This window comes from Rhinoderma darwinii, chromosome 1 (assembly GCF_050947455.1).
Source record: "Rhinoderma darwinii isolate aRhiDar2 chromosome 1, aRhiDar2.hap1, whole genome shotgun sequence".
Taxonomy (NCBI): Eukaryota; Metazoa; Chordata; class Amphibia; order Anura; family Rhinodermatidae; genus Rhinoderma; species Rhinoderma darwinii.
In genome coordinates this window covers 378,132,127-378,159,875 of record NC_134687.1, presented here as the reverse complement: position 1 = coordinate 378,159,875, position 27,749 = coordinate 378,132,127, and the positions used below count along the sequence as shown (strand labels likewise).

At 43.5% G+C, this 27,749-nt stretch overlaps 1 protein-coding gene across 1 annotated transcript in view; it reads left to right on the top strand.

The window, feature by feature from the left end:
• The window catches only part of TRPM6 (transient receptor potential cation channel subfamily M member 6), a 180,119-nt gene extending 154,182 nt beyond the window's left edge, over positions 1 to 25,937 (top strand). Inside the window, exon 38 of the mRNA XM_075860466.1 lies at positions 25,289 to 25,937. Coding sequence (XP_075716581.1) covers positions 25,289 to 25,392 — 104 coding nt within the window. The 3' untranslated portion in view covers positions 25,393 to 25,937. The remainder of the gene's footprint in view (positions 1 to 25,288) is intronic.
• Positions 25,938 to 27,749: the final 1,812 nt, after the last annotated feature.

The window sequence follows — 27,749 nt, the reverse complement described above, 5'->3', positions numbered from 1 at the left end:
AACATTTACGTTTAGTGACTCACAGGTGATGTCTTCTCAGATTCTTTTTTGTTCTTTTTCTCTTTTCTTTTCCAACCGGTCCAGACCTCTATGATGACTTCTCCCGGCCACGACCATCTATGCAGTGTTTGCCACTCCGATGTCTTTGACTCCTCCGTTTTCCAACATTTCCGCACCAATAAATGAAGATAAAATTCTCATGGTGCCACATTCTATGCCCCTGAATATAATTGTATCATGCACTGTGCCCCTGAATATAAAAGTACTATTCACTGTGCATCTGAATATAATAGCATCATACAGTGTCCCCATGAATAAAATTGTGTCGAACACTGTAACGTAAAACACCACACACACTCACAATGCCCCCTATTGGTAGCGCCACTCACAGAACCCCTATAGATGGCGCCACTCTTCGAGCCTCCTGTGGACCATGCCATTCACAACGGCCACTGTGCATAGTGCCCTATATAGAGCCCCCTGTAGATCGTGACAGTCACAATGCCCCCTGTAGATAGAGCCCCATATAGAGCCCTCTGTAGGTAGTACCCCTCATAGTCCGCTGTAGATAGTGCCCCATAGAGTCCCCTGTAGATAGTGCCCCATGTAGATAGTGCCCCCCAAAGAGTCCTATGTAGACAGTGCCCCTAGAGAGTCCCTGTAGATAGTGCCCCAAACGCTGCACACTGGAAAAAAAAATTACATGCTCACCTGTCCCTGTTCCCACGCCGTCCTCCAGAGATGCAGGCCTGGTCAGAGACCTGGCGTCATCCAGCGTACTGGCACAGTCAGCGCGATGATGTTATCACGCCAACTGCGTCATTGCTAAAGCACTAAATGGCAAGACAGGGAACTGATAGTGGCCATCTCGCCAGCACTAGATAAATCAATTGTATCCACGTCCTAAGGACAAGGATACAATTGGGTGCAGGGTCCCGCTTCACTCCGGTTTCCAGAACTGGTTGTAATTCTAACAACCGGTTCGGGAGAACCGGGGCGAACTGGGCCCGGTTTCTGCCCCATGCAATTGCCCAGATTGCCCTAGTTATAATCCGCCCCTGTGCCTAACCCTTCCTTCCCTTGACACCTGCCATCAGTCAGGTGGCTCCCATACACATTAGGTTCCGTGCAATCTAGGCAGCACATTAAGCCGAGTTCTGTCTAATGTGTATGAACACCTTAATTAAATTACTTTAAACAAGGCCCTTACTGTGTTAAAATTGTTGACAATAAGGTGGTCCACTATACAGTTTATAGAACCAACATTTTTTTCATTTTTCAGTAGTCCATGTGAGATAAATACCTGTAAATGTTCAGGAACCTACTCAGTCACCCCAAAAAGATCCATCTACAATAAGGAGGAAGAGAGCAGGAGCAGAGTGAGAGAGCGATGCAGAGAGAGAGAGACACAGATGCTGCTTCAGCTTCCTATGAAGTGTTATATCTCACCCTAGCTGGATTCACAGCTACATGGCTTATTACTGCTGTATATTGCCCTTCATGCTGCTGCTGCGGCTACTAGATTGATAGATAGATAGATAGATAGATAGATAGATAGATAGATAGATAGATAGATATTGAGGAGCAGGATATTCTCTTTTCCTTGTGCAGTGTATAGACGATATGATAGCAGTTAGGCTCCACCAACTAGCTCTGAGAATTATAGAGCGCCTGCAGAGGGAAAAACTGCTAAAAAAAATGTCCTATACAAGTCGTATAATGGCCAGAAATAGTGTTATACCTCATGTACACACATATGACAGCTTATTCTGAAAAGTCATCTGAAAGATTAGGTATGCTGTAATCTTTATGCAGGGCCAGTGTCGTCACTAGGCAAACCTGGGCATACTCAGGACCCACTGCACTTTGGAGGCGCATTGCAAACGGGAAAAATATGCTCTAAACATTGAAGAGATTGGTCTGATCTCAAAACAAGTAGTTTGCCTTTTGGTAAATTTATTTTATTTCCTTTTGTTTTTATACTACCGACATGTTCCACAGCACTATATAGATATTGTCATCACTCACATTGTTCCTTGTTCCCAATGAGACTCACAATATAATTTCCCTATCTCTCACACACACATATGCACTAGATTCAATTAACCTTTGAATATGTTTTTGGAGTGTGATAGGAAACCAGGTAATATGCAAACACAGAACATGCAAGCCTCTTGCCGATAGTGGTCCGATTTAAACCCAGGACCCCAGTGCTACAATGCAATAGTACTAACTACTAAACCACCATGTTGCCCCTAATTAATTTAAAAAATGTTGTAGATTATCTTATACTCCATTTGTTCTCTCTGCATGAAAGCTGCTTAGTTGATGCCTTGAGATCTTCACCATTTTTTTCCTGCTAAGCGATCAAAGCCAAGGGTAGGTTAGACAAGGACCCCTGTTATTCTGTCGCCCAAGAGCGCACACATGCTTAGACCGGTCCCTGCCTTTAAACAAGAGCATTTATAAGATGTAATATAGAGTAACCCTGTCTTGTGCTTTATTTTCATACTTTATATTTTCCACTAAAATATATTTCAAGCATAATTTATGTCTTTGTGAAAGAGGACATACCAGGACATACATTTTACAAATACTCCTATTTTACATTTGAATAATGTAGTGTTCTATGTGGTTGCTGAAATGTGCTTCCACAGTTGCACAGTATTAAGGGTCACAGCAGTGGCATCTGCAACTGGATCTTTGTGCCATAGCACCATGTAAACCTTCATGATGATGAAGCCCAGCCAATATGAGACCCATGACACCCAGCTGACAGCGGAGAGGTTTCAAGATGTTTCCTGTCTGCTTACTCGTTTCACTACATGTGGCTATTAACTTAACTAAAATATTTAATTTTACTCTCTTGTGATGTCACAATATCTTACCTTAATTACCTGTAGAACTTACATCTAAACCAGCAAAAGTCAGGAGTCTTTTAACTGGGAAAATTAAAGAAACATTAAAAATAGAAAAGGCATAAAAAATTACAGCAATTTCTCCATTAATCTCTTACTTTCCTTTTGATTTATATTTTCTCTCATATTGCAATTGAAACTGAGAAATATATAAAGAATTCTTCTATATGTTTTCCAGGAGATCAGTCATTTTCCCCTCCCTCTCATCACCATTCAGTGTCCGTCTGTTGGACAACTGGCTGCAGCAGGACCCTCTTCCCTTTGCCCTCTCTGCAGTAGGGAAAAAAGATTGTTAAGCCTCGCCTCTTTTGTATAAGTTACACCCATCAGTTGTTTAGTAGCCGAAAATGGAAGAGATCAGAAGGAAATTGCAGGATTTTATGCATGTTACTGAAACAAACAGAGTGACAAACAGCGTGAGCAAGTTTTTGTCATATTTACTTTTATCATTGATTTGTAGTGTTCCTTTAACAACGTATCACAAAAACAATAGTAAAGCAAATCATAAAAAGGGAGGAATTTATCATAAAATATACACTAATGAAGAAAGAAAGAGCGCCACTCACCCAAGTCGACTTTTTCTTCTCTTTAATGCTCAGTGCACAAAAACGGGTACAGACAAGCGAGTATCGCAGGCTACAGCTGTTTCCATAAACACGCTTTCTAAAGCTCTCAGAATCTCAAGCTGACTATTCTACGCTAATTTTCTTTCAAATATATATTTTTATTTGGTTTTCTTTTTCCAATAACAAACACAACAAATGTACTTTCATTTGTTTCAAGATCTTCATAGAGTTAGCGTGTTCATATAAACATACTTAAACAAACATATAAAAACAAATGAAACATTTCACATTGTAAGCATCTAGGAAAAAACATATCGAATCATAGAAGCAATATTCCAGTACATGTATACATCAAAGGAAATCCAGCAAGAGGAGACTAGCGAGTGTGAAGGTAAGTATGTGTAAATGGTGGGATGAACTCAATCTTAAAGGGACAGTTTCATGATTTTTTTTTTATTAATATGTGTTTTTATTTAATAAAATATTATATTGACTTTATTTTTTTCACACACAATGTTGTTTTTTTTTTTTTTATTAACACTTTCTTACTGTACTGGGGCAGCCATGTTTTATTTAATCTGTGTATGTATCGCTTAACGAAACATACATAGATGGAACACGGCAGCACAGTGCATAGGACACAATGAACGGCTCCCGTCCATTGCCTCTGCCATCTGGCTCTGTACTGCACAAGCACAGTTCAGAGCGACCCAGCATAGAAGCTGGTTTGTAGGGGGAAAGCCGGCGTCATTTTGTAGACCGGCCGCACTGCAATTAAGGTGTGTGTGTCTCTGTCTGTCCCTTTCTCTCTCACAGCCACCCCTCCAGCGACCCCCTCCCCCTCGTGACCCCCCCCCGCACACCTGCTGTAACTGTGTGTGTGTGTGTGTGTGTCTGTGTGTGTAGCAGAGCTGTGTGTGTGTATCAGAGCTGTGTGTGCGCGTGTAGAAGAGTGTGTGCGCGCACAGCATAGCTGTGTGTATGTGCGTGTGCAGCAGAGCTGTGTCCTATTTTTGTGCAGCGGAGTATGCACGGGCACCGCTGATCCTTCATAGCCGCTTATCAGCTGTTTTGATGAATCCGTGGCGAGCACACCCTCCCACACAGACACACAAATCCCCCCCAATCATGTAACTGTGCCACACACAACCCCACCCCAATGTTCTTTTTTATGCAACACGTTTTTTAAGAATGCTTGTGTAAAAAACTAACGGTTCGCTTTCCCATTGATGTAAATGGGAAGCTTAATCAATTTTTCACGTGCTTTTTGATGCATTGTGTTTGCATTTTTTGGCGCATAATTAGGACTTCCATTGACTATGGGAACATTTGGCACATTTTACGTGCAATGGAATTGACTCGACACTACTTTATTTACACAAATATTTAAAAACAGGTGTGTAAAAAAGCGCGTTGTATGTACTAACAGCGTACTTTACCAATTATGTAAATTACAAGCGTAATCAAGCGTTTTTTATGCATTTTTTGGCACGTAAAATGCGCAAAAAAACGCGTCAAATACACGGCGTGTGAAACTGGCCAATTGAAAAGTCATTCACTTCACTTTCATCATTCTTAGGGTATGTGCACACACAAAATCAAAAATGTCTGAAAATACGGAGCTGATTTCAAGGGAAAACTGCTCCTGATTTTCAGACGTTTTTTTTTTTTAGCAACTCCACGTCGGAACAGAACGCCGTATTTCCCATTGAAATCAATGGGCAGTTGTTTGTAGGCGTTCTGCTTTTGATTTTTCGGCCATTTATGGCCCGAAAAACGGGCGAAAAGAAACCGTGTGAACATACCCTTAGGGTATGTGCACACGTAGTGTTTTCAGCTGGGTTTTTTTCGGGCCGTAAACGTTTTAAATAATGGCACGTAAAAAGACACCCGCAAAAAATAATTGCATGTCACTTCTTGGGCCGTTTTTGGAGCCATTTTTCATTGACTCTATAGAAAAACAGCTCCAAAAACGGCCGTAAAAAACGCTAGTTTGATTAAAAAATGTCTGACAATCAGGAGCTGTTTTGCCTTGAAAACTGCTCCGTATTTTCAGATGTTTTTTTAGTAAGCATGTGAACATACCCTTAGCCTTTTGGTGTGACCTATAGCTTCTGCCAGCTGCCATTTGTACAATATCACTCCCAAAATGGGAGTGAGACACAATTTGAAGGCACCTTTTCCTGGCTTGTTGCCAAAAATACGGAGGGGGTGAGATTCCCTCCAACATTTACAGCAGCTGTGAGTCAGGTTGCTTTGCCTTATTCACCTTGCTGTAATTCTGGGAAGTGCTCCCTCTGGTGGCCAACATAGGAAAACATGTCAAATTATTATTTAATTTTGAATGCATTCCACCATGTGGAAGAAAATAAAATGCAGCAAAAAACGTAAAAAATATAATAGAAATAAATAACTTACTTAAAAAAAAAAAAGGCTTAATTCGCGACACATTCCCTTTATGAACTACCAGAGCTTCTAATTTAGGTCACATAGTATGATAACGTAAAGTATAACATTAGGCACTGTAAACAAGTTGGAGGAAAGGGATACAAATTATGTAGAGGAGAGTCCACCATAAAGTTATGGGTCTTGGAGGAAGATAGACACGCAGAACAGATTATTTTGTATTTGCCTACATTTCTCTGAGCACAACTCCTCAAATCTAGAGATCTGAGCTACTTTTTCCAACCATTGGGTGATTGGAGGTGTATCTTCCTTCCTCCAGTATAGTGGAATCATGGCTTTAGCTGTTTTAAACATTTGTAACCACAAGATTCTATTAAAAGAGTTTGGAAGAGTTGGGTAGAGGTTCAAGAACACAATTCTCGGAGATAGCGAAGGAGCATGTGGACATATGGAAGACTATATTTCTTCTACCTTGGACCAGAAAGGTTTAATAAGGTGGCAGTCCCACCAAAGGTGAATATATGTACCTGTGTGTCTCAAACACCTCCAGCAAGTCTGAGGGATGTTGATGTCATATTTGTGTAGTAGAGCCGGCATTTTATACCATCTGCTCACCAGTTTATAGCTCGTTTCCTGAATAGCAATACATCTAGAGGGGCCCAAACATTTCTTGAATATGTGTAAGATTTCAGTGGGGCTAAATGTGGTGTCTTATTCTTTTTCCCAAGCTCTAATATAAGACAAATAAGTAAGGTCTGTGTTTAAAATATGTTTTTTATACAATTTTGAGGTGAGTTTAGGAACAGGTTGCGTCACAGTCGTCAATTGTTCAAACCATGTAAGATCTCTTACGAAAGAATCTTGTTTTGTGAGTTTCTTAAAGTTCAATAACATTTGAGAGTAATGTGAGTGATTAAAAGAAGCTGTAGGAAACATGAGTCATAGTTGCTCGAATGGTGGGAGGGCCCCATCTTGTAATAGGTCACCAACCACTTAGAAATTTGCAAGGAGAACCATGATTTCGGGGCCGGGTCTCCCATTCCCAACAAATCTCCGACTTTCATCAACGAAGAAGGTTTAGGACTTATTATCATGGTGTCAGAGATCTTACACACTCAGGGGTGCCTTTGTCAGTAAGTTGACTCGGGGAGTAGTGCCCCTTAACCCTTCAGGACCCAGCCTGTTTTGGCCTTCAGGACACAGCCGATTTTTTCAAATCTGACGTGTTACTTTATGTGGTAATAACGTTGGAATGCTTTTACCTATCCAAGCGATTCTGAGATTGTTTTCTCGTGACATATTGTACTTTGTTAGTGAAAAAATGTGGTCGATAATTTTGGTATTTATTTCTGAAAAACACCAAAATTGTGAAAAAATTTGCAAAAATTAGCATTTTTCAAAATGTAAACGTATCTCCTTGTAAAACAGATAGTAATACCACACAAAATAGTTACTAGTTAACATTTCCCATATGTCTACTTTACTTTGTTTGCATCGTTTTTTGAACATCCTTTTATTTTTCTAGGACGTTACAAGGCTTAGAACTTTAGCAGCAATTTCTCATATTTTAAAGAAAATTTCAAAAGGCCATTTTTTCAGGGACCAGTTCAGTTCTGAAGTGGATTTGAGGGCCTTATACATTAGAAAATACCAAAAAGTCACCCCATTTTGAAAACTGCACCCCTCAAGGTATTTGAATCAGCATTCACAAAGTGTTTTAACCCTTTAGGCGTTTCACAGGAATTAAAGCAAAGTAGAGGTGAAATTTTACAAATTTAATTTTTTTTGCCGAAATTCATTTCTAATACATTTTTTTTTGTAACACAGAAGGTTTTACCAGAGAATTGCAACTCAATATTTATTGCCCAAATTCTGCCTTCTTTAGAAATATCCCATATGTGGCACTAGTGTGGTAATGGACTGAAACACAGGCCTCAGAAGCAAAGGAACACCCAGTGGATTTTGGGCCTCCTTTTTTTTAGAATATATTTTAGGCACCTTGTCAGGTTTGAAGAGGTCAGTGAAAACACCCCAAAAGTTACCCCATTTTGGAAACTACACCCTTCAAGGAATTTATCTTGTGGTATAGTTAGCATTTTGACTACACAGGTTTTTCGCAAAATTTATTAGAATTAGTATGTAAAAATGAAAATCTACTTTTTTTCTGAAAAAACATAGAAATTTTTAATATTTACAAGGAATAATAAAGAAAATGTACCCCAACATTTGTAAAGCAATGTCTCCCGATTACGGCAATATCCCATATATGGTAATAAACTGCTGATTGGACCCACAGCAGGGCTCAGAAGGGAAGGAGCGCCATTTGGATTTTGGAGCACAGATTTTGCTGGATTGGTTTTCGGTGCCATGTCGCGTTTGCAACACCCTGGAGGGACCAAAACAGGGGAAACCCCCCAAAAGTGACCCCATTTTGGAAACTACACCTCTCAATGAATTTATCTAGGGGTATAGAACAAAACAACCAATTTTTGTAAAGCAATTTCTCCCGAGTACGGAAATACCCCACATGTGGTCAAAAGTTTTTTTTCTCATTAGAAATGAATTAACCCTTTCAGGACTGATCCATTTTTTGCTTTCTTATTTTCGTTTCTCACTCCCCGCCTTCCAAGAACCATAACTTTTTCCATCAGTAGAGTTATGTGAGGGCTTATTTCTTGCGGGAGGAATTGTAGAATGTACTGGGAAACTGAAAAAAAAATAGGAAAATATAGGAATATAGGAAAAAAATCTGAGCCGTGCGGTAAAAACGAAAACGACAGCGATTTTGGCGGTTTCAATTATTTACGTTTTTTACGGTGTTCACCGTGCAAGTTAAATAATGGTATATTGTAATAGTTCAGCCTTTTACGGACGTAGTGATACCAATTTTGTTTATTTTTTTACATTACTTTAGAAGAAAAATTTTTTTTTAACTTGAAACTTTTTTCTTTTTCACTACTAATAACTAATTCTTCTACACGTTTTATTAGTCCCTTAGGGGACATGTACCAGCGATCATTGGATCGCTGGTACAATATACTGCAATACTAATGTATTGCAGTATATTGTTATTTTTACAGGCTTCTATAACCGCACGATCGCTGTTCCTGTTTTGTGAGCCCGCTCCATACATCAACCCCCACACCATGACGTGCTATTAAGTCATAGTGCACAAAGGGGTTAATGCACAGCGGATGGTGTGAATATTGCAATTTTCCACTGATATGCCATTTTAGTGCATAATATGTTGTGCCCAGTTTGTGCCACTGAAGACAAATACCTCATAAAGCGTTAAGAGTATGGTGATGCCATATATGTGGGCGCAAACTGCTGTTTGGGCACGCTGCAGGGCTCAGAAGGGAGGGACGCCATTGTGCTTTTGGAGCGCAGATTTTGCTTGGCAGTTGTTCTGTTTGGGGTTTTGCTGGTATTTCAGTTTCTAATGTGGGGGCATGTGTAAGCTGGGTAGAGGACATCAGGGCATAATAAGAGGGTATAATAATGGTGTAAATAAATAATAATTCATAGATGTGTGGCCGGTGTCGCACTGATAAATGGCGCCCGATCTTATCCGATTTTGGAACACTGCACATTTTGCATCGCCATATTCTGAGAGCCAGAACATTTTTATTTTTTCACCACCGGAGCCGTGTGCGGGCTTATTTGTTGCGGGACAATCTGTAGTTTTCATTTGTACCATTTTGGGGTACATGCGATTTTTTTTGATCACTTTTTATTCAATTTTTTTGCAAGCCGGTTGACCATAAACAAGCAATTCTGACAATGTGTTTTTTTTTGCAGCGTTCACCGTGTGCTATAAATGACAATTTTACTTTATTCGGCAGGTCGATACGATTACGGCGATACCATATGTATATAGGGTTTTTTATGTTTTGCAGCTTTTGCGCAATAAAATCACTTTTTTATAAAATAATTCATTTTCTGTGTCACCATATTCTGAGAGCCATAACTTTTTTTATTTTTTAGTCAAAAAAGCTGTGTTAGGCCTCATGCACACGACCGTATTTTTTCCCACCCGTAAATACTGGCGTAAATACGGGTCCGGTGTCACACGTATTCGACCCGTTTTGCACCAGTATTTACGGACCCGTGCCCGTAAATATGGGTCCGGTGTCACCCGTATTCCACCCGTATTTACGGGCACTTTTTTGGCGGCAAAATAGCACTGCACTAATCGGCAGCCCCTTTTCTCTATCAGTGCAGGATAGAGAGAAGGGGCAGCCCTTTCTGTAATAAAAGTTAAAGAAATTCATACTTACCCGGCCGTTGCCTTGGTAACGCGTCCCTCTCTTCACATCCAGCCCGACATCCCTGGATGACGCGGCAGTCCATGTGACCGCTGCAGCCTGTGATTGACCTGTGATTGGCTGAGCGGTCACATGGGCTGAAACGTCATCCAGGGATGGCCAGGACGTCGGGCCGGATGTCGAGAGGGACACGTCACCAAGGCAACGGCCGGGAGACCGGACTGGAGGAAGCAGGAAGTTCTCGGTAAGTATGAACGTCTATTATTTTTTACAGGTTGCTCTTTATTCTGATCGGTAGTCACTGTCCAGGGTGCTGAAAGAGTTACTGCCGATCAGTTAACTCTTTCAGCTCCCTGGACAGTGACTATTTACTGACGTCGCTTAGCAACGCTGCCGTAATGACGGGTGCACACATGTAGCCACCCGTCATTACGGGAGCTCCATAGACTTCTATGGACTGCCCGTGCCGTTATTACGGCCTGAAATAGGACATGTTCTATCTTTTTTAACGGCACGGGCACCTTCCCGTAAGAAAACGGGAAGGTACCCGTGGCCAATAGAAGTCTATGTCGTAATTACGACCCGTAATAACGGGAGTTTTTACGGTCGTGTGCATGAGGCCTAAGGGCTTGTTTTTTGCGGGACGGGTTGTAGTTTTTATTGGTACTATTTTCGGGTACATGCGACCTTTTGATCACTTTTTATTTTCTATTTTGGGAAGGGTGGTGACCAAAAAAATAGCAATTCTGGTGTAGTTTTTTATTGATTTTTTTTTTTGGGGTGTACATCGTGCGGGAAAAATAACATTATAGTTTTATAGTTGGGGTCGTTACGAACGCGGTGATACCAAATATGTGTACTTTTTTTTACGTGTTCATTTTTTTCCTATAATGAAAGTCTTATTATAGGAAAAAAAGCAGTGTTTGTTTATGTAACTTATAACTTTTATTTTTACACTTTTTTTAAAACCCTTTTATTACTTTTTTTTACTTTTTTCACTTGTCCCACTAGGGGACACTTAGACTTGCAGCTTTGATCGCTGCTAGAGTACATTACACTACCTACATAGTGTAATGTATTCTAACTGTCATTGTGACGTGACAGTCACACTGACAGGAAGATTTGGACGACCGGCAGGAGGCTGCTCCTCCGAGGCTTCTGTACATGGCAACCCGGAGGTTATTGTCTGGCCTCTGATTGCCACGACAAGCATCGGCAGCCCCCACAATCACTTAGTGGGGGCTGCCGATGTGCTTCAAACCCCTTAAATGTGGCGAACGCTATCTGTCGCCGCATTTATGGGGTTAATTGCAGAAATCGGTGGCGATGGTCCACTGACCGGCAAGACTGGAGTGTTAGCTGTCGGGGACAGCTGACCTCCCGGATCCCGGACACTGTCCGTTAGGACAGTGTGCGCCGGGATCTACTCCGCAACTGTACGTCCTGATGCGGGAAGCAAGCCCTCTGCAGGACGTACAGTTGCGGAGCAGCGCGTGAAGAGGTTAAGTTACTAGAATGAAACAATGCTTGCGTTAATGAAGACTCAAATACTTCCTCCTCCACCGATTTATACATATTAGGAGTAGAATGGTTATGCCACTCGATGACTCTGCCTAGCTGAATTACTTGATAGTAAACCTGCATGTCCGTGAAATTGATCTCTCTCAGATGATTCGGTCGATTCAAGGTGTTCGATGATAAACTATGACCTTCCCGTTCCATATATAATTCAATAGCTGTCTATGTAATTTGCGGTAAAAGCTCTGGGGTAGATAAATAGGCATAGACTGCATTAAATATGTCAGTTTCATATAATGAGCATGTTAAGTAAATTACTCCAAGAGTCCGGGGTTGCGGAAATCTGTAAGCCCAGATAGTTTTCTTGGTGTACCACCTATATAGAATGAGATACGGACTGAGCTATAAGTATCATGTGATGAGGACACATGATGTTTAGCGCTTTAGATTTAGCTGGATTAATCCTAAAGTTTGATAGGTCAGAAAATGTTTCAAATATGTTTTATAATATAGGGAAGGATCTGTCAGGGTTTGCTGTAATTATGAGATCATCGCGAAAGCAGCTGTGTAATGGGGTATGATCTCTAATCCGTATGCCCTGTATTAGTGGGTTTTGTCTAATATGTTGAATTAATGTTTCGATGGTGAGGAGGACAAATAAAAGGAGGGATAAGGGGCAACCCTGTCTGGTCCCATTAGAGATATTCAAATAAGGAGACAGAGTGCCATTAACCCTAATTTATGCAGAAGGGCAGGTATAGAAAGCCATGATCTGAGTGATGGCTATATACGGGATTCCACATTTTTGTAATGCTGATGTCATAAACAACCAATCAACCCGGTCAAATGCTTTTTCAGCATCTGTGGATCATACAGCCATCAGTATATGTTTTGACCTAGCATATTGTATCAAATTAAGGATTCTAATAATGGTATTATCGTTGCCCTCTCTACGGGATATCAATCCTACTTGTTCTGGATGGATTAAGTCAGGGAGTAGGGGTTTAACTCTATTAGCTAGTAGTTTAGCTTAAAATTTGATGTCCACATTTAATAGAGAGATCGGTCTATAGCTACTGCATTCAGCATCATCTTTACCTTCTTTGGGTAAAATGGATATATGTGCTTTCAGAGATTGCTTACGGAACCCCGTAGAATGGAGAAGGGAATTAAAGGTATTCAGCATCTGGGGCAGAAGGATGTCTTCAAAAGTTTTGTAGTAGGTAGAAGGCAAACCATCCGGGCTGGGACTTTTCCCTGTGGGAGTAACCTTTATGGTGGTTTCTAATTCTGAGAGAGTAAATGGGTTAGAAAGGATTTTCTTTTGGGGAGTTGTATGAGAAGGAAATTGCAGATCTTGTAAAATAGCATCAATGCTCAATTTCCTCTTAGAGTGCGTTCACATATATCAGTTGTATCAGCATCAGTTTTTTTTTCTCTCTCAAGTGATTACAACTGATGCAAAAATGTATCAGTTGCCATCAGGCTTTTTCATGATTTTTACTACAAAACCATCAGTTGTCGTTCGTTGTCATCAGTTTTTACCATTCATTTTTAACATCAGTTTTTCCACAATGGTCCACAAAATGGTAGTCTAGGCTCTTAAAATGTGCTGCTGTATATAGTGCCACACACCCCCTGTAGATAATGCCACAGTGCCCTCTGTATATAGCGTCATACCCCCCTTTAGATAATGCCACGGTTCCCTCAGTAGATAGTGCCACACCCCCTGTAAAAACCGCAGTGCCCTCTGTTGATCATGTCACCCCCTGTATATAATGCCACACGCCTCCTGTAGATAATACCGCAGTGCCCTCTTTAGATTGCCACACCCCCTGTATATAGTGCCACACCCCCCTGTATATAGTGCCACACCCCCCGGTATATAGTGCCACACATGCCCCTGTAGATAATGCTGCAATGCCCTCTGTATATAATGCCACAGTACCCCCTGTAGATAATGTCACACAGCCCCCTTGTAGGTAGCACCACACAGCCCACTTGTAGGTAGCGCCACACAGCCCTTGTAGGTAGCGCCACACAGCCCTTGTAGGTAGCGCCACACAGCCCTCTTGTAGGTAGCGCCACACAGCACCCTTGTAGGTAGCGCCACACAGCCCTCTTGTAAGTAGCACCACGCAGCCCTCTTGTAGGTAGCGTCACACAGCCCACAGCCCCCTTGTAGGTAGCACCACACAGCCCACAGCCCCCTTGTAGGTAGTGCCACATAGTCCTCTTGAAAGTAGTGCCACACAGCCCACAGTCCCCTTGAAGGTAGTGCTATACAGCCCACAGCTCCCATGTAGATAGCACCCCCTCCCCCTTCCTGTAGATAGCGCCACTGTAGCTCCCTGATGGAGCGATATCCCCCTTTGGCTGGTGATTCCGCTCCTGGAGCGCCCCCCTTCGTGTCTCTGTCCATATATGGACAGTGAAATCAGGGTCAACTCCTGAAGCGGAACCCCTGCACACAGCGTTTCCGACGCTGTGACAGGGGATTCCACTCCAGGAGAAGCCCCTGTCGTCTGTGTCCATTTATGGAAATTTACACCACTGGCTTATCTTGGAGTGGAATCCCCGGTCACAGAGTCGGTAACGCTGTGGACGGGGATTCCGCTTCAGGTGTTTCCCCTGATGTCACTGTCCATATATGGACAGAGATATCAAGTGAAGCGCTCCAGCAGCAGAATCCCTGATCACACCAGGATTCCGCTCCTTCAGGGAGCTACAGTGGCACTGGTAGATAGCAGAGCAGGGAGATACCTCCCTGCTCTGCTATAGTGGCATCGCTACTACTGTAGCAGCCGCAGCGTCTGCTAGCGGTGCCACCGGCCATGGTGGGGTCCCGTCCCCCTTCCCGACGGGCGCCCTTATGCACGGTGTCGTCGCTAGCAGCCACTATGGCTGCTAGAGCGGCAGCAACGCCACTGAGTGAAGAAGCGGCTGGGCGGAAAGGCGACTGCTGAGTTGCCGGCCCCGGGCGCTTCTAAAACAAGCAGGGGAAGGGAGCCAGTGCAGCGCCCCCCTTCTACCTGCTGGGGTGATGCACCATGTGCAATGGCAAAGGTCGCACACCCCTAAGGCTGGCCCTGGGTGGGAGGGTAGTCATCAGGGTCTCCGCCTGGAGCGGAAACCCCGGCAATGCTATGACCGGGGATTCTGGTCCTAGCTCACATCCACCTTCCCGCCGGGTGCTGCTGGAAGGTGGATGCGCAGCACCCGGCGTTCAACTGGCCACCATTAAAATAGATCGGATACGGCACCGGACCCCCTGGGAGCCGGAACCAAATATGCTAAAGGGAACATTTTTAGATCCGGCTTCCAGGGCGGTCCGGCGCCAAAACTGATGTCCTCCGTGCCAGAACAGATCCAATAGAAAACTATAGGATTCGTTCTAGCATCAGTTTGCCTCCGGCTTTTCTTCAACACGCCGGAGGTAAACTGAAGCGGACGCCGGACATATGTGAATGGCCCCTTAATCACGTCGTCCCTGGACTTTTGGCTTCTAAGGTTATACAGTAGTTTGTAGTAATTCTTAAATTGTGTAGGAATATCAGCTGTATATGGGAGGATGTCACCCCTATCTGTACGGATACGTTTAATGTACATTTGTTCCTGTCTCTTTTTTTAGCCATTGTAGCCATTCGTTTCTACCCCCTGTTGCCATAAACATACATTTTGTGATGGCTATTTAAGTAAGCTTTCGCTGTCTTAAGGTTCAGCAACTGTCGCAAACATTCCCTTTGTACATGAAGTTCCTGTTGAACCTCAATTGCCAACTACCTTTTATGACATCCTTCTAAATGTAGGATCTTACTCATAATATCGTCAATTTATTTTTTGAGCAATTTTTTAACATAGGAGCCTAGAGATATGAACTTACCCCTTACCACGGCTGTGTGGGATTCCCACACAATGGACATTGGGGTTTGGCCGTTTCCATTTTCTTGGAAATAGTTAGACATAAGCAACACGTAGTAATTGCTCTTTATATCATTATTAAGAAAAAGTTAATTGAGTCTCCAGGAATATGGTTTCTGGGGCAGTGACAGGATATTAATCTCCAGGAAAATTGGGGCATGATCAGAGATCGTGATGTGACCTATGTCAGAAGAAGTTACTAAACCCAGGTGTTGAGACATGATAAATAAATAGTCAAGTCTTTGGTAGGACTTATGTGGAGCAGAGTGGTTGGTGTAATCTTTGGTGTTTGGAAAGAAAGCTCTCCAAACATCTCCCAAATGTGATTCAGATAATTTTCTGTGGAGAGCTTTTTGATTTCTAAATGACTGTTGCGAGGTTCCGGTGAGGAATGCAATAGGGGCTCTAGAATGATGTTAAGATCGCCTCCCACAACACATATACCAGACTGAAAAATTTGCAATTGTTTCAGATAGCCAGGGGATTTGCTGGGTATTAGGGGCATATAGTCCAGCTATGGTAACGCGTATATTTGCAAATGTCCCCTTTAGAAATAGAAATCTGCCTTCCGTGTCACTCAATTGTGAAATTAAAGTAAAGAACAGATTTTTTAAAGGCAACTGTAACTTCTCTTTTTTTAGAGGAGTGGTGATGAGAATGATATCATTTAGAAAAATGTGTTAGGCAAATTAGGAAGTTTGCCCAGAGCAAAATAAGTTTCTTGTAGAATCACTATCTCCGTGTGGTGAGATCTAAGAGTCTGGAAGGTTCTAGACCGCTTTGTGGGTGAGTTCAGTCCCTTTACATTCCAAGAAGTAACATGTACATTAGACATAGCGTGAGAGCAGAATTCAACAGAAGAAATAAACTAATAAACAGGAGGTATTACCAACTAAGTACCAAGTACCAGAGTTAATTGACTCTAAGTAAGTGGTTGTTGTAATAAGAAATATTCAGGTATCGCAAAATATTAGGGGAATAAATAAGCTACATGCACAGTGCTCAGAAGCTAATGTGTAAGCAGTAAGAAATTCTAGTAGTGTTATGAGTCGTCAAGAGCATAGATAGGAGGAGTGTTAACATGTATACACTGTAACGTCTATTGCCACGGTCCGTCGTTCGGTCGTTAACCTCGACGGCCGTGGCCATGGACCGCTTACCTCGTTACAGTGTCGTCCTCCTGTCAGGCGCCGGCACTCACTTCCGGACTCAGAGTGTCTCCGACGGGCGCGCCCGTGCGTGCACGGCCTTAAAGGGCCAGTGCGCGCATTTTTGCAGGAACTCTGCAATCTAGCCCAGGATGCCCTGGGCTATAAAAAGGGCTCTGCGTCCTTGCTCTTTGCCAGAGCGTTGTTCGTTACCCATTGTTTGTCGTGCTTATGGTCTCCCAGTGTCTTCCAGTGTACCTTGCTCCTTTATCCTGTATCCCGTATCCTGTTTCCGTGCTACCTAGTTCTATTGCCGTGCGGTGCTATTGCCGTGCTGTGCTACAGTCTACACTTGATCTGCTACATCTCACCTGACGACTGTCCGCCGCCTGGTCCTGGACGTGCCTGCCTCACTACTGCCTACAATTGCCTCAGGTACCCTCGCTGAACTAATTGAACTCTATACTTACCTGTTTGGCCAGCTGCCATCCCGCTACGAGGTACGGCCCAGTGGGTCCACACCCCGCATCGTGACATACATGCCACAACACTTTTCTCCCAGAGAGCGGTGTTCCAGATCTATCTATGCAACAGAGCAGTGGTTGAGAGAATCATCACATGAATTATACATTTTGTGTCAAAAGACTACTTGCCAATAGCTCCTTGAAGGAGGCAAAGGCCTTACACACGGTCATTCCATCTAGCTGGTAAGTCCCTTATGAGAGGGACAGTCTTTGGCAGGAATCAACAGAACTGCGTCAGGAAGAGCAGGAAGGTTTGCTACATCTGTGATCAATAGTCAGGATAGAGGTTTATTCGGATCCAGACCCAGATCTTCATAGATGGGTAAAAGGTCTTCTGGGCGTTTGATGACCCTGAGAGTGCCCTTGAGGACAAACGGCAGTCCAAATGGAAAGAGCCAATGGTAAGAAATAGCCTTGTCTCTAAGAATATTCGTTACTGGTTTAAGTTGTCTGTGTTTGTTGAGGGTTACTGGTGAGAGATCTTGAAAGATAGAAATCTGGTATCAACCATGGGTAAGTTCTTGAAGTTCTCTAGACTTTCTAAGAATAGCATTACGATGTGTTGAACTCTACAAATTATGTCATGAGGCGGGTCTCCATCTTTAGGCTTCAGTCTTAATGCCCTGTGGGACCTCTCAATTGTCAGCGAGGAGGCTTGTTCAGTGTTAAGTAGCGTTTTCAGGATGGCATAGGTAACATCCATTATCTCTGCAACAGGGACAGATTCCGGAACTCCCCTCAAGTGGAGGTTATTCCTCCTTCCCCTATTGTCTTGGTCTTCGACATAGGTCAGTAGGCTGTTCAGGTGTGTTTGGCAGGTTTGAAAAGCCTTATTCGTGTCTTTGCCATGATTGAGGAGCGATATCTGGGTGTCCTTCAGGTGTTGTCTGCCATTGAGTTGTCTCATTTGCCTTCACCACTAGTTTGATAGCAGTTTCAATTATCTCCTGCATGGTGTGTTGTGATAGTTGAATAGATGAGGTGGCTCCACGAGCGTCTTCCTCACCTGAGCTTTCTCCCGATGATGCCATATTCTCTGAGACTGGAGTCAGAGTAGGTGCAGATTTGGCAGGAACTCTCGTTAGATGGGGATCTCTGTTTAAGAAATGTATCCATGTAGGATTAAGATTTCTTTTGTTGTTTGGGAGTACTCCATCCCTCTTGTTTGTCAACTTTTGCCATGACTGACTGTTTGATTATCTGCTACTGATATTGTAATGACAGGGGGATAGGGAAACAGACAGTGAGCCCTAATCTACCCACCACTCAGTCCCTGCCTACTTGCAACGACCCGCCCTAGGCGACGGGGTACAACTGGGCGACGGTCCCTACGCTCAGTACGTGCACGACAGACAAACAGACAAGGGGACACAAGCAAAGGGAAATGGGGCAGTTGCCCACGGCAACACCGTGAGCAACAAGAGTGGTGAACGAGCCGAGTCAAACCAGGAGAGTACGAGGTACCAAACGCAGAGCAGGAGAGTAGTCCGTAAGCCAGGGTCAGTATGAAGCAAGGTCAAATAGCTAGAAGCTGCAGCAAGGCCAGGAAACCACACGAGAAGAATCACAAGCAAAGGAGGAACAGGAAAGGCAGGTATAAATAGACAGAGGGCTGGAGCTAGCTCCGTCTGGCCAGGCTGCGATAGGCTCTCCCACTCCTAAGCCTGCCATCCTGAGTGGTGGAAGATGGAGTCAGTCTCAGAGACATAGAATCAGGTGCAGACTGATTACCCATGGGCGTATACACAGAAGTTGTGCCTGGCAGATCCTTTACAGATATGTGAGATGGTGAGCACAGTGATGGTGCAGATGAAATTGGTTAGGAAAACATAAGTTCCCTTTCTTTTTCCCTGTATCTGTTCAGGCTATGGCCATTACAGGAAGTCCAATAATACGCCAAGAAAAAATTGGGCCTCTGACCCCAAATGTAATTTAGTTAGTGGCGAACTTGAGTTGCATTAGTCCAAATTGTATGGAGGTGTAAGCCAGGTCATAGAATGCAGTTTGGAAGCGCTCAAAAAAAAAACAGAGCAGTGCCCCAGCAGGATAATAAACACCATTCAATGTGAAGTTATTCAGCTGCTTTGTGTGTTGAGTGGGCCGCAAGTACTGGCAATATATATAGATGAATGTACCTGGGGTGGAGGTACTCAGGGTCTTTCACTCCCTATCGATTGGTAGTCTATGCTGACAATCGTGGAGGGGAAGCGGGCAAGCGATAGAGGAGTACTTGACCAAACATAAATGCTGCAGTGTCAGGCAGATGGTAGGTCCGGTCACAATCATATGCATAAAAACGCAGATGGAGTTTATATTATGTAGAGTGTTTCTTCTAGGCATCCATCTTTGCCGCTAGCCACACCCCAATCTGAGGTCTCTCTCACTCACAGTTGTCCGCCTTGAATGATGGGTTTAAGAATGAAGTCTTCCAGCCAAGGAGGAGGGGACAGAAGGTGATTTGTGGACCGTAGGAATTATTGTAATTAAATTGAAGATGGCGCTGGAAGTGGCCACTTCGTGTGTGGGGGGACCTGATGTTATTATGGCCGCGTATTGCAGCATGTAGGCGGGTGAAGAATGGCCGCCTTACTCAGTTTGTATTCTCCCTGGAGGAACCATTTTTAGTCTCCCAAAGTCCCAGAACTTTGGGGAGCAGTGCCCAGAATCTCCCCACCATCCGATCGGTCGGAATTCAAGTCACAGGCTATATAACGCTGACGTCTGTTCTTCCGTAAGTTCGGCACGCACACTTCCGTTAATAAATTTATCCCGCGTAGGCCGGAACTTCCAAATTTCCAAATCAGGCCAAAACAGAGTCAAATTGCTCCCTGAGACAGCGGGAGCGTAGTAAGCTGCATCACTAGGTCTGTATTGGCTCCGGGGGGATGAATGAGCAGGGATTAAAGTGTAGCTAAATGTTTGACAAACTTCTGGCATGTCATAGTGACATGTCAGAAGTTTGGATTGGTGGGGGTCAGAGCACGGAGACCCCCACCAATCTCTAGAACGAAGCAGATGAAGCACTCGTATGAGCGCTCAGCCGCTTCGTGTCTGTTCAGCTTTTTCCGAAAATAAATGTATCGTGTACAGACTCAATAGAAAGTCTATGAGCCCGTACTCTGATACATCGGCTTTCCGGAAAAAGTCAAACAGACACGAAGTGGCTGAGCGCTCACGAGAGCACTTCAGCTGCTTCGTTCTAGCGATTGGTGGGGGGTCTCAGTGCTTGGACCCCCACCAATCCAAACCTCTGACATGTCACTATGACATGTCAGAAATTTGTCAAACATTTAGCTACACTTTAAAAACAGCTTCATCTGAGCTCACCAGGTTGACATCCTCACCCTTTAGCTTCCGGTCATGCCCCTCTACACTAATATTCTAGCATACAATAGTTTAAAAAGTTGCAATTTGCGCAAAAAATGTTGACTTTTGTGGCATTTGTGCTGCCGGGCCAGTATTCCAAGAAGTGGTCGGTGCTTAGCAAAAGGGGGAGAGGTCTGTTGCAACCGAACAGATTTACTATACCTTACACCAGAAACTGGCATTAATTATAGCGGAAATGTACACGTTTGAAGCTGGTGTAGCTTTCCCCTTCAGGTGCCTCTTAATAAACTAGGCGCATCTTACTCCAGTGATCTTTTTATTAAGACTGACGTATTAAAATGGCGTTTTCATACCTTAGTCTATGATAACAATTACAGAATCCTCAAAGATCTCCTAAATACTTTTTATTTCAACTAACTTGAAACTGCAAATGTTTAGTGACTCTCCCCTGTACACTTTCAATTTGCATTCCCCAGATAAGTCCAGGATCACACAGGGCAATTTCCACACAATAATTTTTTATGTGTTTTTTGTTTTTTTTTAAATAAGGAGCTGATAATAAAAAAACATGAGAATTATTAAATCTTTCTCTTAGGGTATGTGCACACGATAACTGCAATTACGTCTGAAATTACGGAGCTGTTTTCAGGAGAAAACAGCTCCTGAATTTCAGACGTAATTGCATGTACTTGCGTTTCGCGGGGCGTCTTTTACGGACGTAATTTGGAGCTGTTCTTCATTGGAGTCAATGAAAAACGGCTCCAATTACGTCCCAAGAAGTGTCCTGCACTTCTTTTGACGAGGCTGTAATTTTACGCGCCGTCTTTTGACAGCGATGCGTAAAATGACCGGTCGTCAGCACAGTACATCGTAAAGCCCATTGAAAGTAATGGGCAGATGTTTGCCGACGTATTGGAGCCGTTTTTTCAGACGTAATTCGAGGCGTAAAAAGCCTCCATTATGTCTGAAAATAGGTCGTGTGAACCCAGCCTTATACTTTTCCTCCCTTTAGAATCTACTTATATAATTAAAAACTGCACCAAACCTAGCATAAGACTTAAAACAATGTTGTTGCTTTCTTAATATGTTTGTTATAGTAATTATGCAGAGCAGGGCCAGACTGGGACTAAAAATCAGCCCTGCAATTTTTAAGCACACATGCTCACCGCAGGACATACGCAGCCGCCAGTGTTGGGCTGGAGTACATGGGGCAGACCTATTTCCGCTGCACATGAATGGGGTATAAAATAGCCCATTCACTTGTAATGGATGCAGAATGTTAGTGGATTTGAAAGGGACTTAGATGTGGAATCAGGGACTCGGTCCTAATCCAATCCTTATCACGTGATCATGGCCTAATACTGACATATAAAGATTTCAAATTATACCATTATACAATGCTAAAATATCACCATGATAGTATGATTTCAATTTTATATTCAGCCATATGCACACACACTCACATTCTGGACACATGCCACACAGATGCAACCCACAAGCTGGACACATGCCGCATTCGCACCACTCACACCTCGGACACGTGCCGCATTCGCACACCACTTACACTTCGGACACATGCACACGCACACCACTCACACCTAGGACACATGCGCACGCACACCACTCACACATAGGACACATGCGCACGCACACCACTCACACTTATTACTTATGCATACGCACACCACTCACACCTAAGGACACATGCGCACGCACCCCAATTACACCTAGAACACATCCCCCACTCACATCTAAGACAAATTCCGCACGTGTGCCTCTCACGCCTAGGACACATTCACGTACACACCACTCACACCTAGGATATATCCTTCACTCTCGCCTCTCAAACCTAAGACATATGCCGCACGTTGTCTACCCACACCAAGGACACATGTTGAACACGCACTACTCCCACCTGGCATGGATGCTGCACACACCACTCACGTACTAGACACATACCACACTCTAGACACATACCATGCACACTACTTACACTAGACACATACCGCATACACCACACAAATGTTAAACACATACCACACAACACTTACACACTAGACCTATACCACACATACTCACATTGAAAACACACACACAAATGGCACTAATACATTTGAAGAAGACACAAAACTCTCCTTGATATGTCTGATACTTACCCAGAAGTATGTGTACCTCCCTCCAGCGCAGTCTCCTGGGTTGACGTTTCATTCCATGTGACCGCTGCAGCCAATCACAGGCTGTAGCGGCGGTCACATGGGATGAAACGTCAACCCAAGAGGCCGGCCTGGGTGACGCCAAAAGGCTGGCCTCATGGGGTAACTCTTCATCCCATGTCACCACCACTGACGAAAATAACAGGCTGCAGCGGTCTCCTGGGATGAAACATCTTTTCTGCACCGGACATTCCGCCCGGAATGTCACCACAGCTTAGCGCGACTTGTCACCCGTATGTCCCTGCTGCGCACAGGACGGATACACTGCGTGATTTTACGCAGTGTATCTGTCTCGTCTGAACTCAGCCTTACCGTTGAAATCAATGGTAATGCAAACAGAAGCAATAGTGTCCGTTCGGCTTTCCGTTCATCTGTTCCCCTGATGGAAACTTTCCGTGTCAAAAACAGCAGCAAAATACTCTGTGTGAACATACCCTAAGGGCATGTTCAGACGTGGCAGAATTTTTCCGCTGCAAATGTTGGTGCAGATTTGGGGCAATTACGCAACGAATCTGCACCAACATTTGCATATTTGACTGGTAATTGAGACGTTGCAGAAAACACAGCGGACTTGCCACAGATTTCAGTTCTTGCATTGCAAAGGCTGAAATACGCAGTGAAATTACGCTTCTTCTCCGCAACAGACAGTGCATGCTGTGGACTGAAAATTCCGCACTGCAGCCTATGGTCCACAGTGGAGTCTTCCGCAACGTCTGCATGAAGGTAACTAAAAAGGTGTGGAAACCAATGGGAAAACTGTCTGCTAAGGATTTCCACTGCGGACTGTCCGCAGCGGAATTCCACAGCAATTCCGCCACATCTGAATGTGCCCTAATACTACCCTCATGGATATATGGATTTTGTGCAGGGAATCCCCAGGTCGTATTCCTAGAGTAGTCTGCAATAGCAACCACTAATGGCTTGTATATGGTATTTTCGAAGCGCGTCAATAAATAAAAGCGTGGTCGTACAAATCTGATGTCAGGGCTGGCAGAGTTTAATCACACAACCGTATTTTCATCTATCAGTAAATACTGTCCGTAAATACGGTCCGTATTGCATCCGTATTTGATCCATATATACGGATCCGTAAAAAAAGAGGGAGGCTGCAAATGATGTCACCAACATGCTGCCTGGCAAGTCTTTCGTAAATACGGACGTTTACTTATGCGCATCCATAGCCGTCCGTATTTACAGAAGCGCCCATAGACTTCTATGGGAGAGTCCTTGCCGTAATTACTGACAAGAATAGGACAGGTTCTATAATTTTTTCAGCATGGACACCCATCCGTAAAAATACTGAAATGTGTCTGTGGCCAATAGAAATGAATGGGTCCGTAATTACTGTCCGTAATTACGGATGAAAAATCCGAACATGTGCATGGAGACAGATATAGTCAGAGCAGCCATAGATCTTAGGGCAGAGTCAGTAAATAGTCAGGCAAGGTGTGGCAGTTCTGAGCAGTTAAAGGGGCTCTGTCACCACATTATAATTGGCCTATATTGTACATTATGTGATCGGCGCTGTAATGTAGATTACAGCAGTGTTTTTTATTTAGAAAAACGATCATCAAGTGTATGACGCTGTCCAATCAGTGACCAATCAGCGTCATACACTTCTCTCCATTAATTTACTCTGCACATAGCGATATAGCTATATCACTATGTGCAGCCACATACACAAACACTAACATTACTGCAGTGTCCTGATAATGAATGTACATTACCCCCCAGCCAGGACGTGATGTGTATTCAGAATCCTGACCACTTCTGTAGCGTCTCTGTGATTTACAGCTCCTGATTTTCAGAAGTTTTTTAAGCAACTCGCGTTTTTTATGGCCATTTTTGGAGCTGTTTTTCTATAGAGTAAATGAAAAACGACTCAAGAAGTAACATGCACTTCTTTTTCGCGGGTGTTTTTTTATGTGGCAGTTTTTCAAAATGGCCGCGTAAAAAAATGCCTCGTCGGAACAGAACGCCGTTTTTCCCATTGAAATCAATGGGCAGATGTTTGGAGGCATTCTGCTTCCGATTTTTCGGCCGAAAATAAGCCGTGTGAACATACCCTTAGAGGTATTAATCCAGTCCCCTTAAGATGTAGCAGTGCCTCTACACGCGCCACTATGAAGAGGGTGGCGGCGACAGTGAGACAAGTAGAGGAATGTTGGCCTGACAGATATTTGCAGCAGTCATTGTGCCGATATATACATTATTAGCTTTTTTAAAATTTTTTACTTCAAGTTGTATTATATATTCATTATATGCTGTGTGTTTTAGACATGTTCATGTATTTTATTATAAGTAAATTTAACTTATAAAGCTATGTTTTCCCCTGTTTGTTCCTATGCCTCTATGTTACAACAGAAACAAATCTAAAAGGAGCAGAGTAAGTCTGTTCCAGAATGTCCTCTCCTATCTATTGTATGATATGTCATTATTTTCTGTGCTCTCTCAAACATTTGATCTTCTCCACCTACAGATTTGAAAAGAAATGACTACTCACCTGGGAGGATCAATCTAGGGTTTGAAATTGGAGAAGCAGACACAGATGAAGACATTTTGGAACATAATACAAAACTGTAGAACAACATTCCGCAGAGCTATGTAATAATCTTTACACTGGATGCTGTAGTGTTATATTGGTAGACACACACTGTCATTAGGGTATATTCACATGTCACAGTTAAATCGAGTCTTTTGCCACATATTTGCCAAATCGCTCTGTTTTGCAGCAATTCACACGAGCATATTTCACGTCAGTGTTACGCACGTTAAAATGACGGACGTCACACGGACCTATGCAATTCAATAGGTCCATTCAGACATTGTGTTTTTCACGCAGCGTGTGTCCACTGCGTGTCCAATTCTTGTGTGTTTTTTGCGCATCACTCTCCCATTGAAGTCAATGGGTGCGTGAAAATCACGGACAGCACACGGACGCACATCCGTGTGCTGTCCGTGATTCACCCAACAGTTGCTAAAAAAGTGACGAGAAAAAGAAAAACCCCTGACGTAGAAAACGCGTGCGATACAGATGACATACGCGCGTAAAAAACAGACGCGCACCTTCACGAATGTCACACGGAACTGCAAGGCAGGAAAAACGCTGCGTATTTTACGCGTGCAAAAAGGACACGTTCGTGTGAATTAGGACTGATTCACATGAACATGTTAAACGTCCGTGGGACGGACGTTGAAACGGCTGCCAACCCACGGACCTATGTAATTCAATGTGGCCGTTCACATAGCCGTTGTTTCAACAGACCGTGTGAAGGGTCCGTGACAAAATAGGACATGGCCTATCTTTTCATGCATCACGCATCCCTCCATAGACTCTCAACTATGGGGTATGCGAGACATCGCGTCCCGCAGCGCTGAGCACGGATGCACCTCGGACGTGAAAAACTGCAGTTTTTCACATCCGAGATGCGCAGCGCTTGTGTGAATCAGGCCTAAGGCCTAGATGTAAGGGTATGTGCACACACACTAATTACGTCCGTAATTGACGGACGTATTTCGGCCGCAAGTACCGGACCGAACACAGTGCAGGGAGCCGGGCTCCTAGCATCATACTTATGTACGATGCTAGGAGTCCCTGCCTCTGCGTGGAACTACTGTCCCGTACTGAAAACATGATTACAGTACGGGACAGTTGTCCTGCAGAGAGGCAGGGACTCCTAGCATCGTACATAACTATGATGCTAGGAGCCCGGCTCCCTGCACTGTGTTCGGTCCGGTACTTGCGGCCGAAATACGTCCGTCCATTACGGACGTAATTAGTGTGTGTGCACATACCCTAAGAATTATTGTCGGCTGATCATACGTGTGTTCTCCTAACCAACAGATAATTATGTCCTCTTTGTACCCATGGACCTTCATTCATCCTTGAAGAAATCTTATTTTTGCAGATGTAATGTCAATTTGTGACGTTTATATTGAATGTACAATAAAATTTCAGAAAATATTTTTTCTATGTTTCTTAGGCTAGGTTCACACCACGTCTTTGCATCCTGTTGAAAGGTACTAGGTTTTGTTTTTTTGTTAGGCAAATTTACCATCAGCGTATGTTCACATGCAAAACAAAAAACGGCTGTAAAATACGAAGCTGTTTTCAAGGGAAAACAGCCTCTGATTTTCAGCCGTTTTTGAAACCACAAGGGTTTTTTGAGGCGTTCTATTGCGGCCGTTCTTGGAGCTGTTTATCTATTGACACAATGAAAAACTGCTCCAAAAAAAAACGGCTCAAGAAGTGACATGTATTTCTTTTTACGGGGCTCTTTTTTTACCCGCTGTTTTTTCAAACGGCCGCGTAAAAAAGCACCTCATCGAAACGTCGTTTTTCCCATTGAAATCAATGGGCAGATGTTTGGAGGCGTTGGGTTTCCATTTTTTCAGCCGTTTTTCGAGGCGTTTATGCCCTGAAAAATGGCTGAAAAGAAGCCGTGTGGACATACTCTCAAGCTAGATGGATCCTGTTTATTTTACAATAGAAGTCAATGGCCTCAGGATACAACCGGTTAGGCATCCTGTTTCATCCTGTTTTACAGGCACCGTGTTTTTCGGACTATAAGGCTGGGTTCACACGACCTATTTTCAGGCGTAATGGAGGCGTTTTTCGCCTCGAATTACGCCTGAAAACACGGCTACAATACGTCGGCAAACATCTGCCCATTCATTTCAATGGGTTTGCCGATGTACTGTGCCGACGACCTGTCATTTTACGCGTCGCTGTCAAAAGACGGAGCGTAAAATAACAGCCTTGTCAAAGAAGTGCAGGACACTTCTTGGGACGTAATTGGAGCCGTTTTTCATTGAATCCAATGAAGAACAGCTCCAAATTACGTCCGTAATTGACACCTCGCAAAACGCAAGTACGAGCAATTACGTCTGAAATGCAGGAGCTGTTTTCTCCTGAAAACCGCTCCGTAATTTCAGCCGTA